This window comes from Ranitomeya variabilis, chromosome 1, assembly GCF_051348905.1.
Source record: "Ranitomeya variabilis isolate aRanVar5 chromosome 1, aRanVar5.hap1, whole genome shotgun sequence".
NCBI classification, from domain to species: Eukaryota; Metazoa; Chordata; class Amphibia; order Anura; family Dendrobatidae; genus Ranitomeya; species Ranitomeya variabilis.
The window spans coordinates 1,021,710,039-1,021,725,318 of NC_135232.1; the positions used below are offsets into that span (position 1 = coordinate 1,021,710,039).

At 41.6% G+C, this 15,280-nt stretch overlaps 1 protein-coding gene across 1 annotated transcript in view; it reads left to right on the forward strand.

Annotated features, from left to right (window-relative positions):
* WWC2 (WW and C2 domain containing 2) overlaps positions 1-15,280 on the forward strand; it is a 245,839-nt gene that overhangs the window by 96,076 nt on the left and 134,483 nt on the right. The window contains exon 2 of the mRNA XM_077279557.1: positions 15,142-15,251. Coding sequence (XP_077135672.1) covers positions 15,142-15,251 — 110 coding nt within the window. The remainder of the gene's footprint in view (positions 1-15,141; positions 15,252-15,280) is intronic.

Sequence of the window (15,280 nt, forward strand, 5' to 3'; positions counted from 1 at the left end):
TTTACCTGGTAAAAATAAACAAGTGAGATGGGAATATATTTGGTTTTTATTAAGTTGCCTAATAATTCTGCACAGTAATAGTTACCTGCACAAACAGATATCCTCATAAGATAGCCAAACCTAAAAAAAACCCACTCCAACTTCCAAAGATATTAAGCTTTGATATTCGAGTCTTTTGGGTTGATTGAGAACATAGCTGTTGATTAATAATAAAAATAATCCTCTAAAATACAACCGGCCTAATAATTCTGCACAGTGTGTGCGTGTGTGTGTGTGTATATATGTGGAGATAGATAGATAGATAGATAGAGATAGATATGCATGTGTATGTATGTATGTGTGTATGTATGTATGTGTGTATATATATATATATATATTTTCAATCAAGGACTGAAATAAAAGACCACCTAATGTAATTGTGTAATAATTACGGTAATTTCCACATTTGTTGTAGGTTGGGCCCGTGCCACGTTGATTATAATGATCTTCTTAAATGTGGCTCTTTAGAGACCCCTGCTCCTAAGTTTATAGTAATGAGTTAAGGTGGTGTGAGGCCAAGGATGAGATTAACAAATAAGTATGTGTATTAAATGGATCAAAGGATCAGTATTAGACACAGCATTTTGTCTCAATTTTGTTTTTGGCTTAATCGATTTTTTTTTTTTTTTTCTTTTTTTCCCAAGTTATCTAAACATTGGGGGAAGTTTTTTTATTTATACATTGAAATTTGAGTTATCTGTGGAATGCCTACATTTCTGTATTGTGGACTTCGTTGAGAGCATTTAGGCTATGTGCACACGTAGGAAATGTGGTGCAGAATTTTCTGCACTATAAGGCCATGTTCACACTTTGCGGGTGACCTCTGCGGTTCTCCCGCAGCGGATTTGATAAATCTGCAGGGCAAAACTGCTGCGGTTATCCCTGCAGATTTATCGTGGTTTGTTCCGCGGTTTCCGCTCCGAGTTTCCGCCTATACTAATCATATGCAGCAATATGCAGCATCAATAGTAATGTTAAAAATAATAAAAATTGGTTATACTCACCCTCTGATGTCCGGATCTCCTCGGCGCTGCACCCGGCGGTCCGGTTCCAAAGATGATGTGCGAGAAGGACCCTTCGTGACGTCACGGTCGTGTGACCGTGACGTCACGGTCATGTGACCGCGACGTCACCGCAGGTCCTGTTCGCACAGCAACCCTGACCGGCCGGCCACGTGCAGCGCTGAGAGGTGAGTATAACATGATTTTTTATTTTTATTGTTTTTTTTTACCCCAAATATGGTTCCCAGGGCCTGGAGGAGAGTCTCCTCTCCTCCACCCCGGGTACCACCCGCACATTATCCGCTTACTTCCCGACAACGTGGGCACAGCCCCATGCGGGAAGTAAGCGGTTCAATGCATTCCTATGGGTGCAGAATCGCTGCGATTCTGCACAAAGAAGTGACATGCTGCGGGTTTTAAACCGCTGCGTTTCTGCGCGGTTTTTCCCGCAGCATGTGCACAGCGGTTTGCGGTTTCCATAGGGTTTCCATAGGGTTTCCATGTAAATGGAAACGCTATGGAAACTGCTGCGGATCCGCAGCATCAAAATCGCGGCGGTTCCGCGGTAAAAACCGCAAAGTGTGAACATGGCCTTAATCTGCATCTCCTGGCAGAATCCGCAGGTGCAGATTTTCTACAGTTTTTGTTGCAGATTTTGTGCAGTTTTTGTGCAGATTTTACCAGTGCGGATTTCTATAATGGAAGGGTGCAGAAACGCTGCAGAACTGCACAAAAGAAGTGACATGCACTTCTTGGAAATCTGCAGCGTTTCTGCGTGGATTTTTCTGCACCATGTGCACAGCTTTTTTTTTTTTTTTTTCACATTGATTTACATTGTACTGTAAATCACAGTGCAGATCTGCAGCGTTTCTGCAGCGGAAAAAAACGCTGCAGATCTACACTAAATCTGCACTAAATCTGCATCGTGTGCACAGGCCCTAAAAGATATTTTGTTGTTTGTTTTTTTTTCCAATAGGGCTAAGAACTTACAGCCAGGTAGTTGCTAACTACCTGCCTGTCCTGCCCGGTGATGATATGTTGACTCAGGCAGTGACTGTCCTGCTTCATTTCCCCTCCCTTCAGTATGGCAGCTCCTTCTTTCTCTCTGCTCTGTCAACTGGCATCACTGCCGATGTTTTTTTCTGATTGACAGCTTGTACCCTGCCCTTGGGCTCCAATTGAAAAGCGCTGCACTGGAGAAATCTGTTTTGTTTTTTTTGTTTTTTGTTTTTTTAAATTATTATTTGTTTTCAATTTGGAAAGGCTGATGGACAGATATGGTCACATGTTCCTCCATGAGCAGGAGAACCGGTAATACTTGTATATCAGTAAGTTGCAGAAAATCAGGTCCCCAACACTTTAGTTAAAATAGAGGTAAGTGGACAATCCCTTTAACTCATTTAGTATGAAATCGAATTCCAGACGATGTTTTCCTGTGTTGTGTATGTAGAGTGGAGCTGTTCGGACCCAGTGACATCTATACTTTCAGTTAGTACTGTGGAATATGTGGGTCTTTACGAGGACACTACAGTTTCCCCAGATTATTTTGGATCCGGGCTAAAGTTTAATAAAGTGGCCATCTGTATGAACCCTATCCTTTTTAGTCTGTCAAAATCCGGACATATAGATGACACCTGGATCTAACATATAGACACAGATGGCAATATGAATGAAAATTGTCTAGTGGATGAAAATTTGATGATCTCATGCTCGTCTGACCCCAACATTTAGATGAATTATTCCAAACATTTTGATAGCCTTTTATGCCTGCCACTCTGCAATGTTTATTAATCTAGAAAAGGGACATTTGGCTGGTTCTACTGTACGTCCTGTTACAAATAATGGTGACCTTTTGGGAACATGGTTGGGTAGTTCCTTTTGTGTATTATCAGGGCACTTCCCAGAACATGGAGCCTGAACATTGTTTGGCAGGTTGTTTGCTTGTGTTGAGTAAGAAGGCCTCTGAATGGTATGTGAAGAATGGAGGAGATAGTGCACATCCAGGATTCCAGAGTGATAAGGCTCCTGAGGTATAGGGCTGTAAAACCTTCACTTATTACAGGGCAGGAGATGGTTGTAAAGTGCATATGTACAAGCTACACTTCTGTATTGCTACTAATTATACCTTTTTTTAATTGACTTTCAGCATCATTGCTGCACCAGATTAAATAACGTTGCGTTAATAGCGGTCATTAATTATTATTATTGTGCAGAAATTATGATTTATGTGAAATCACAAAACTTCTTGTGAAATTACTGAAGGTTAAAAAGTACAAGGTACCATTACAATCTTCAAGCTTGCAGGAGACTTGTAGGTACTGGATTCTCAAAGTGGTATGTTCAGACCCTTCAAAAAGGATTGATCATGGCACAAAACCATCTAATTTCTTTGTATTTCATGAGGGGGTCTGGGGCTGGCAATGCAGCCTCCATTCTGCAGTTAATACAGCTGACCATAAAATATTAAGTTGCCTTCCCGCGCTTGTGTCTAGAATGGCTCATCAATATTTCAGCTATTGAGTAAAACCTTTATAAGCCGTTTTCCATTCTTTTGTCTGGTCAGGATGAGATCTGCTACAATAGACTAAAAAGTGAGAGTCTGCAATCGTAAAAGTTTTGGGGTATATTTCTATCCTGTAGAAGATTACAACTGCAAGTAGAAAGAGGCTATAAAATTCTCTATATTATTGGTACCTGACATTTTATACTATTATACCATTGTTCAGTTACATTAGCTTATCATGAATAGTAACTTATTAATTTTGATTATGCTTAGAAGGAATTTTTTCCCCTAATATGGGGCAGTTAACATTTGTCTCATGAGGTTGGAATCAATATGTTGTGCCGTAGGTTGAACTACATGCTGGTGCCAGTCCTGCTGTGGGCGCTGTTGCCAGTGCCATAGTTGAAGCTGCTTTTGTTGCCGGTACCACTGTAGGTGCTGGTACAGGTGCCAGTGCTGCAGCTGCCTTTACTGCCAGGGCTGCCTCTACTGCTGGCAATGGTGACAATGCTGCATGAAGTAGGTGACTGCAATTTGTCATCGAGCACTAGAAATTTAATCCATGATATCTTTTTACATACTCATTTTAAATTGTTGAACAATATTTTCCCTGTTTGATGACATTCAAAGCACACCGGTAAAGGCCCGTCTCTTAACCCCTTCCCGACCTGTGACACAGCGTATGCGTCATGAAAGTCGGTGCCAATCCGACCTATGACACATATGCTGTGTCACAGAATGATCGCGTCCCTGCAGATCAGGTGAAAGGGTTAACTTCAATTTCACCTGACCTACAGGGACAGGGGGAGTGGTGCTTCAGCCCAGGGGGGGGGTGGCTTCGCCCCCCCCCGTGGCTACGATCGCTCTGATTGGCTGTTGAAAGTGAAACAGCCAATCAGAGCAATTTGTATTATTTCACCTATGAAAAGTGGTGAAATATTACAATCCAGCCATGGCCGATGCTGCAATATCATCGGCCATGGCTGGAAACCCTGATGTGCCCACCGCCACCGATCTCCCCAGTCCTCCGTTCTGTCCCGTACTCCCCTCCGTCCTCCTGTCTACCCCCCCCCCGTACTCCGATCCCCCCCCTTCATACTTACCGAGCCTCCGGTGTCCGTCCGTCTTCTCCATGGGTGCCGCCATCTTGCAAAATGGCGGGCGCAGTGCGCCCGCCGAATCTGCCGGCCGGCAGATTCGTTCCAGGTACATTTTGATCACTGTGATAAAACCTATCACAGTGATCAAAATAAAAAAAATAGTAAATGAACCCCCCCTTTATCACCCCCATAGGTAGGGACAATAATAAAATAAAGATATTTCCCCCCCCCCACTAGGGTTAGGGCTAGGGCTAGGGTTAGGGTTAGAACTAGGGTTAGGGTTAGAATTAGGCTATGTGCACACGGTGCGGATTTGGCTGCGGATCCGTAGCGGATTGGCCGCTGCGGATTCGTAGCAGTTTTCCATCAGGTTTACAGTACCATGTAAACCTATGGAAAACCAAATCCGCTGTGCCCATGGTGCGGAAACGCTGTGTTGTATTTTCCGCAGCATGTCAATTCTTTGTGCGGATTCCGCAGAGTTTTACACCTGTTCCTCAATAGGAATCCGCAGGTGAAATCCGCACAAAAAACACTGGAAATCCGTGGTAAATCCGCAGGTAAAGCGCAGTGCCTTTTACTTGCGGATTTTTCAAAAATGGTGCGGAAAAATCTCACACGAATCCGCAACGTGGGCACATAGCCTTAGGGTTAGGGTTGGAATTAGGGCTAGAGTTGGAAATAGGGTTAAGATTAGGCTTGTGGTTAGGGTTATGGTTAGGGGTGTGTTGTGGTTAGGGTTGGGATTAGGGTTAGGATTAGGGTTGGGATTAGGGTTAGGGGTGTGTTGGGGTTAGGGTTGTGGTTAGGGGTGTGTTGGGGTTAGGGTTGTGATTAGGGTTATGGCTAGAGTTGGGATTAGGGTTAGGGGTGTGTTGGGGTTAGTGTTGGAGTTAGAATTGAGGGGTTTCCACTTTTTAGGCACATCAAGGGTCTCCAAACGCAACATGGCGCCACCATTGATTCCAGCCAATCTTGCGTTCAAAAAGTCAAATGGTGCTCCCTCCCTTCCGAGCCCCGACGTGCGCCCAAACAGTGATTTACCCCCACACATGGGGTACCAGCATACTCAGGACAAACTGGGCCACAATTATTGGGGTCCAATTTTTCCTGCTACCCTTGAGAAAATAAAAAATTGCTTGCTAAAACATAATTTTTCATTCCTCAATAATTATTTTTTATTTTCATGGCTCTGCGTTATAAACTTCTGTGAAGCACTTGGGGGTTCAAAGTGCTCACCACACATCTAAATAAGTTCCATGGGGGGGTCTAGTTTCCAAAATGGGGTCACTTGTGGGGGGTTTCTACTGTTTAGGCACATCAGGGGCTCTGCAAACGCAACATGACGCCTGCAGACCATTCCATCAAAGTCTGCATTTCAAAAGTCACTACTTCCCTTCCGAGCCCCGACGTGTGCCCAAACAGTGGTTTACCCCCACATATGGGGTTTCAGTGTACTCAGGACAAACTGGACAACAACTTTTGGGATCCAATTTCTGCTGTTACTCTTGTGAAAATAAAAAATTGCGGGCTAAAAAATAATTTTTGAGGAAAGAAAAATGATTTTTTATTTTCACGGCTCTGCGTTATAAACTTCTGTGAAGCACTTGGGGGTTTAAAGTGGTCACTGCACATCTAGATTAGTTCCATGGGAGGTCTAGTTTCCAAAATGGGGTCACATGTGGGGGAGCTCCAATGTTAAGGCACACAGGGGCTCTGCAAATGCGACATGGTGTCCGCTAACGATTGGAGCTAATTTTTCATTCTAAAAGTCAAATGGCGCTCCTTCCCTTCCGAGCCCTGCCGTGTGCCCAAACAGTGGTTTACCCCACATATGAGGTATCGGTGTACTCAGGAGAAATTTCCCAATAAGTTTTAGAATCCATTTTATCCTGTTGCCCATGTAGAAATGAAAAAATTGAGGCTAAAAGAATTTTTTTGTGAAAAAAAAGTACTTTTTCATTTTTATGGATCAATTTGTGAAGCATCTGGGGGTTCAAGGTGCTCATTATGCATCTAGATAAGTTCCTTGGGGGTCTAGTATCCAAAATGGCATCACATGTGGGGGAGCTCCAATGTTTAGGCACACAGGGGCTCTCCAAACGCGACATGGTGTCCGCTAACGATTGGAGCTAATTTTTCATTCAAAAGTCAAATGGCGCTCCTTCCCTTCCGAGCCCTGTCGTGCACTTAAACAGTGGTCCCCCCCCACATACGGGGTATCGGCGTACTCAGTAAAAATTGTACAATAACTTTTGGGGTCCAGTTTCTCTTTTTACCCTTGGGAAAATTAAAAAATTGTTGCTAAAAATCATTTTTGTGACTAAAAAGTTAAATGTTCATTTTTTCCTTCCATGTTGCTTCTGCTGCTGTAAAGCACCTGAAGGGTTAATAAACTTCTTGAATGTGGTTTTGAGTACCTTGAGGGGTGCAGTTTTTAGAATGGTGTCACTTTTGGGTATTTTCAGCCATATAGACCGCTCAAACTGACTTCAAATGTGAGGTGGTCCCTAAAAAAATAGTTTTGTAAATTTTGTTGTAAAAATGAGAAATCGCTGGTCAAATTTTAACCCTTATAACTTCTTAGCAAAAAAAATTTTTGTTTCCAAAATTGTGCTGATGTAAAGTAGACATGTGGGAAATGTTATTTAACTATTTTGTGTCACATAACTCTCTCGTTTAACAGAATAAAAATTCAAAATTTGAAAATTGCAAAATTTTCAAAATTTTTGCCAAATTTCTATTTTTTTCACAAATAAAAGCAAAAATTATCGACCTAAATTTACCACTAACATGAAGCCCAATATGTCACGAAAAAACAATTTCGGAACCGCTAGGATCCGTTGTTGCGTTCCTGAGTTATTACCTCATAAAAGGACACTGGTCAGAATTGCAAAAAACGGCCAGGTCATTAAGGTCAAAATAGGCTCGGTCATGAAGGGGTTAATAACCAATGTGGATGTTCTTTCTAAGGGTATGTGCACACCTTGTAGATTTGCCTGTCGAATGTTCTACGCAGATTCTGCATCTCTTAGAAGAAAACGCAGTTAAAAATCCACACGTTTTTGATACGTATTTTCATGTTTTTTTTTTTTTTCATGCGGATTTGTCTGCTTTTTTGTCAGCTAAATAAAGGTACATTATTTAACAAAAAAAATAATTGTGATGTAATTTCCTTGTCCATTCTTTTTACATACTCCATTGAAGAATAATGTTAAACACACAGATTAGATATATCTATAGATAGATTGATAATAGATAGATTGATGATAGATCTATAAATAGATAGATCTATAAATAGATAATCTATAGATAGATTAGATCTGTAGAGAGGTTAGAGCTATAGATGGATGTATAGCTGGATTTATAGATGGATGTATAGCTGGATCTATAGATGGATAGCTGGATCTATAGATGGATGGATAGATGGATCTATAGATGGATGGATAGATGGATCTATAGATGGATGGATAGTTAATGCCAAGCCACACACACACGCGCGCACGCGCACGCGCACACACACACACGCACACACACACACACACACACACACACACACACACACACAGACACACAGACACACAGACACACACACACACACACACACACAGACACTCTCTGTGTTAGGCCAGGGTCACACATGCAAGAAACTCGCTCGAATCTCGCACCTCAGTACCCAGCACTGCCGCCAGCACTAGGACCGGGAGCGTTCAGCTGTATAGAAATACATGCAGCCGCACACTCCGGTCCCGAGTTCCGGCATCAGTGCTGGGTTTTGAAGTGCGAGACGTGTGCGAGTTTCTCACAAGTGTGACCTAGGCCTTAAATGAAATATCTGTTTAATAAAAAAAAAAAAAAAAATGGCGTGGGCTCCCGCACAATTTTCTGCGCTAGAGAGGGAAAGCCAATGACTGGGGGCCGATGTTTATAGCCTAGGAAGGGGTTAATACCCATGGATCTTGCCAGGCTATGAGTATCAGCCCACAGCTTTATATTTATCCTATACTGGCTATTAAAATAGGGGGACCCCCCCAAAAAAACCCATGTGGGGTCCCCCTATAATTAATAGCGAGAAAAGGCTGTACAGACAGCTGTGGGCTGATATTAATATCCTAGGAAGGGGCCATGGATATTGGCCTCCCATGGCTACAAACACCAGCTCTCAGCCGCCACAGAAATGTTGCGTCTCTAAGATGCTCCAATTCCGGCACTTAGCCTCTTTCTTCCCACTGCCCTGTAGCGGTGGCATATGGGGTGATATTTGTGGGGTTGATATCACCTTTGTATTTTAAGGTGACATCAAGCCCGGCTTAGTAATAGAGAGGCGTCAGTAAGGTACCTATCCATTACTAATCCTATAGCTGCTAAGGGGTTAAATAAACACAGAGCCAGAATAAAGTATTTTAATGAAATAAAACACTAAACACAGTTTCCCATCTTTATTGTACTCCTACTCCATGCGACGCACTCGATCTCTTGTAAAAAAAATAAATTAAAAAAAAAAAAATAAATAAACCAACACAAATACTCCCTGTTCCGACGTAATCCATTTAATAACGAGTGTCCCACAATGATCTACCCTATAGAGCTGTCACATCAGGAGATGTAACCGCTCTATAGGGCCTCCAGTGACACACTGACAGGAGATAATGGCTCCTGCACTGTTATCACTGAGGGTTCACTGGAGTTCATGCTCTCACTTTACGGCTCCGCTGCTTGAAAATTTTCCCACGCAGCGTTGCCGGTGACATCATGAACTCCATTGGCCTCTGACGGCGGAGTGATCCACTGCGGGAGGATACCTGCCCTCATTGTATCACCGGAGGCCCCTGGAAAGCGGTGACATCTGCCGATGTGACACCTCTCCACAGGAGATCATTGTGGGACACTCGTTATTAAATGGATTACTTCGGAACATGGAATATACTGTTGGTTCATTATTATTTTTTTACAGGTGATCGAGTGCATCGAGGATTAGCTGTATGGTGAGTATGTACTGTATATGTGTATGTGCTTTCTCTTGAACACAGTAGCCGGATGATGGGACTACTCCTGTCCCATCATCCGGCTAGCTGTCACTGTAGCAGGCATAGCTGGATGGTACTAGTAGTCCCATCGGACGATGCCTGCATATACACATACACATACACACACACACACACACACACACACACACACACACACACACACACACACACACACACACACACACACACACACACATACACACACATACATACATACCTCCAGCTATCAATACCTGATCCAATTTGATCTCCCTCGCGCTGCCTAGTGGTAGGTTGTATCCAGGCCAGGAGGTGTTCACTCTGCTTAGTAAAGATGACTGTTCGTTCCTTATTCCCTCTGTATGGTTTATTACATCGCAAAAGACATAGACTTGTGGAGATATTTCATGCAAATAACTTTTTTGAAGGATCCATATTTGAAATCTTTTAGAAACTACTGATACCCTAGTGACAAAACCCCTTCACATTGCTGGAAGTGGCAGCGTCAGAACCGCAAGAACGGAATCAAACATTCGATCAACATCACAGTTCTGCCGTGTCGAAGGAATTATTTGCTGGATGCACGGACAGGCCGCATGTCTCCATGATCTTGCGAGCATCATAGGTATATGTTAGATGGTCACATTTGGATGAGGAGATCGGCAGATAGTAAGAGTACACAGATATGTCAATCTGGCATTGCATGAATTTTCTCTTAGGCTACTTTCACACTAGCGTCGGACGACGCACGACGAATTGCGTCGTTGCGACGTACCGACGCTAGCAGTGAATGCGCCGCACAACGGGGGCAGCGGATGTTGTTTTTCAATGCATCCGCTGCCCCATTTTGAGGTGCTGGGAGGAGGGGGTGGAGTTCCGGCCGCGCATGCGTGGTCGGAAAAGACGGGAACGACGCACCAAAAAACGTTACAAGCAACGTTTTTTGGTGGCGACGGTCCGAAGCAACACGACGCAACCGTCGCACGACGGTTGCAACGTGTGGCAATGCGTCGAACTGCGTCTCTAATGCAAGTCAATGGAGAAAAAACGCATCCTGCAAGCACTTTTGCAGGATGCGTTTTTTCTACAAAACGACCCATAGCGACGTGCCGTGCTTGACGCTAGTGTGAAAGTAGCCTAAGGCCTAAATCAGGGCAGTATAATTTGGGTTTGTTCTTATTTTTCTACAATTGTATGCTCCTATAGAAATTACAGATCTGCGCCACCATTTTGGGGCTTATTGTGTGTTGTATGCCATTTTAAGTCTTCAGTGAAAAATGTGCAGCGTTGATTAATTGTGTGGCTAGTCATGATATCTTTTGTTATGACATTGGTGTTTATATGAGCTGCAGAATACTAGCATGGGGCCAATGGGTTGTGATAAACTGGCTGTTTCTCGTAGGCAAAATACCAGCGACCTCATCATTATTAATCCTAGTAATTCTTGCCCGTACTGGTGGAGGTTTTCTTGACATTCCGTACTCTAAGGTCCATAGGTCTGCCGAAAGTATAATGACCTCTGTACCTTGAGTCTGTGCCAGACATTCCAGCCATTTCATTGCCTGAGTAAAGGTGCTTCCTGAAATTAGTTTTATGAATTGCTAATGTGACACCCCTCCTGAATTATTCATGTGACCCAGGATCTTGTACCTGTTACACTCGTTATGTCCAAACATTGTGGATGAATGCAGTTCTGTGTGCTCCTACATGTAATTTCTTCATTCTATCTATGGCTGAATTATATAATCCACAAAATCAGCCATATTGAAAAAAAATATATATAAAAGTAGTTTACTATGTTTACATTTTTTTAATACAGAATACACACTGGAAAAAAAACATTGAATCTGTATTATGTGAAGCCAGCCTTAGAGTATTTCCATACATATTAATTTTTTATTTCTTTTTTTGCTGATGTGGTGTTGTTGCTTAAAGTTAAGATAACTGAGTATATCACAAGGGAAAAATAGTCGGCGCGTGATTGCAAGAATGCAAGTAACATGGTGACTGTCAGGACTGTGAAACAGAGTGGAATCCTAACTGTGTCTATATTACTCTCTGTGAGGATGCAGCATGTTACTCTCCAATCCCAAGTTGTATACATGGCCTGGGCAACCTCTTTAATGAACACAGGTGTGGTTCGCACATCTATTTAAGACAGTACATGGACCCGTAGAGTTTAATAGAACCTTTCACACATCTGTGGGTTTTTTTTTGTATTTTTTTGTCAAGAAGTCTAACTTTTTGATTTTGGATCCTTTTTAGGGTAATAATGGGGATGGCAATGTTTTGACTGGAATCTAGCTATGATCCATTTTAATTTTAGGTAGTGCAAAAAATGAAGTTTGCACAAATTATTTTTTTTTTTATTTATTTTTTTTTAATTTTGGTCCTGCCAAAAATCTGATCACATCTATCAAGTTGTTGGGAAATTGATCATAATCGATGGTCATCTGTGAACGAATCCGTGTTTTAACACTTTGCATTTCTAGAACACTGGTGGAGTTAAAAAAAAAAAAAAAAAAAAAAAAAATTCCTAGTAAAATCTGATCCTTTAGAAACAGAATAATAACACTGGTAAGCGGAAACCAGAGTGTCCATTTTTATTTGTGGGCATCTGTCACGAACTTTCAGTTTTACATTTTCTTTTTTCATCTATTGTTGAACTAATCAATTGCTAAGTGTCAATGGGGGGAATAGAAAAGTTCAGAGTTTACCTCCTTTAAGTTTTTATAAATAGGTGGTGATTTAAAACTGGTAAAATGGAGGGCACATTGGAGAAAATGGTCTGTTTTTGATGGATATAAAAAAAGGAAAACTGATGTGTAGTGATGAGCGAATATACTCGTTACTCGAGATTTCCCGAGCACGCTCGGGTGGTCTCCTGAGTATTTTTTTTTTTTAGTGCTCGGAGATTTAGTTTTCATCGCCTGAATGATTTACAGCTATTAGCCAGTCTAAGTACATGAGGGGGTTGCCTGGTTGCTAGGGAATCCCCACATGTAATCAAGCTGGCTAGTAGCTGTAAATCATTCAGCTGTGGCAAAAAAAACCAAAATCTCCGAGCACTAAAAAATACTCGGAGGACACCCGAGCGTGCTCGGGAAATCTCGAGTAACGAGTATATTCTCGCATCACTACTGATGTGTGATTAAGCCTAATAATGGAGAGAGAACTTGTAGTAGGCAACGGTTCATTTTTTAGGAATTGTACAGTCTTAACAGCTACTATCCCTGCATCACCCAACAAAAGAAGTTTCTATTGATCCATTTTTTTCTCTGATAAGGGGTGTCAAAGGCCTCTGACATGTTCCTCCTGCCCATAAAAGAAAATATGATGCCCATTATACAAAGGATGTTAATTGGACAGGTGGAAACCGGTCACAGACTATGATGTACCTTCTAATCCCTGTATGCACATCTCTACGAGAAGGTCATTGGGGCACGTACATCTGAAGTCTATTGTGTCATTTGACAATCTGACTACTGTAGATTGTGTAATGCAGTCAGAACTGAGAATGGCAGCGGCAAATATTATCACTATTTTAATTATGCTGAAGAAATGTCATGGTGATATGATACAGCTGACGTTACGGCACACGCTTCACAGCAACTACTTCAGTACCTTTAGCCGGAAGATGTATGAAGAATTGTTAAGAGCGAGAAGGCGGTAGAGGATTTATGTCAGACTGGTTTGCTTTCAGACATATCGGTTTGCATTTTGTCATGGTTTCTGTGTGTCAGCGGGCGTACAGTGCATGCGGCATACTTGTAATACAGTACATAGTTGTGAGTCCGTGTATGTGAGAATAAGACTAGTATTCACTCTGCTACAGGGCCATTCTCTCTGTATCTTTCTCTGCATTCCTGTAATCTTCCCAGTGTAAAATTTCACATACCTGCCCCCTTTCCTTTTTCACACATTGATTGTTGCCACTAAAAATATACTATGGTGAAAGGTAAATATATTTGTAAGAGTTGAAATATGGTTTGATAGGCTGAACACAATTATTACGGTATCACTAAATGTGGTTGTACGGAATACTTGTGTGTGTGTTCCACTTTTTATCATGAAAAATAGAATTTGTAGGGTTAATAAAATTAAATGTGGTTTGATCATTTTGTGGTCAGAAGGCTTAAAAAGTCATATAGTAAGTGGGAACATTTTAAATTACTTTTTCTTAATTCAGTCATCTTACCAAAAATCTAGCTTCTCAATCCTCCAAGCAAACAGCTGATTTTTCTGGGGGTTAAGTACCAATTAACTACCAATTTTTCCTGCTGTGGACACTCTACTGGGAAAATGCGGTGTATATACAGTAGTTTGTAATACTTGGAAGTCTCCTATTGCCAAATTGGTGCTTTGTATAAGTAAATGAGAAATGTTTTACTCATTCGATCCCCTGTGAGAGGCATCTCAACCAGCCTAATCAGATGTCCTGCTGTACACTGATGATTTTCAAGTACCCCAAAAACGTGTTTGCAAATTGAGTTTCTGGTTTGACTTCTAATCCTAATTGTGTAAATTGGTCGATATTGATTTTAGATACTTTGAGGATTGGCGTAGTAAAGCAATACTCGAGGCCACATTTAAACCGTAGTGAAAGTCAGTGTCATGTTTTCTAGTCTCCTATACATTTCTCCTGCTGTCTTTGGAGTATGAAAGTAAAGCAAATCGCCCAAAGTTTGCCCATGTCAACATCTGGAGAACATACAAACTCAATATTGATATTGGTCATTTGTGAATAATCTAGGCAATAGTTGCTACATCCCACACATCAAGACCGTCTAGAAAGTTTAGAATTTGGAGCAGCATCTTGATCTTGTCAGGTCTTTGCTTAGAACAAATCCTCGCTTTGCTAATAACATTTAGGGTTGCTTGTGAACTCATTATTTTTGGGATTCACGACAGATTTGACATGCATTCCATCACGGGGCTTCTGTATTCCGATCACTCCCCGATACAAAGAACTGCAGTAAGAATGAGCTTGTTTTCCTGCCCTGACACTTGCAATTCTTCATGAAGATTTATAGTGCAAATTATGTCTGCTTCATTTTATGTACATGCTGCTGCTCTGTCAATAATTTATATGAAATGGAAAACTTTTCTTAATGTATTTGTGTCAAGTTGTGAATTTACTATAAAAAGGAAATCGGATCTGCAATAGTTAGAGGTAAAGATGTACAATGGAACATGCACCTAATCTGTGGTTCGCCAAGTGTCCAATAAATACTGATCTATAAATCTTTATATATAATTATGTAATGCCAATATGTTCCACACTCCGATCTAGAGCTCAGCCCGTCCCAATCTACTTTGCCTATCCTGATAACTCTACCTACCAGGAATAGGATTGGCATGACTGTCGGCGGTGACAAATAACATTGGGTATACCCAGAGAAAGACTTGTATGTTTTGTATTGTGGTAGCTCTTTCATGCATTTTGTTTACTAATTTTAACATTTGTGTGTTTTGTTTTTTCTTTAACACAGGTTAACAAAGCCGCTGTCATTTGCTGACTGTGTTGGCAATGAGCTTCCATGGGGATGGGAATCTGGCTACGATCCACAAATTGGAGTATACTATATTAATCATATTAATCGTAAGTAACTTTTCTCTTTCAAGTTTTAC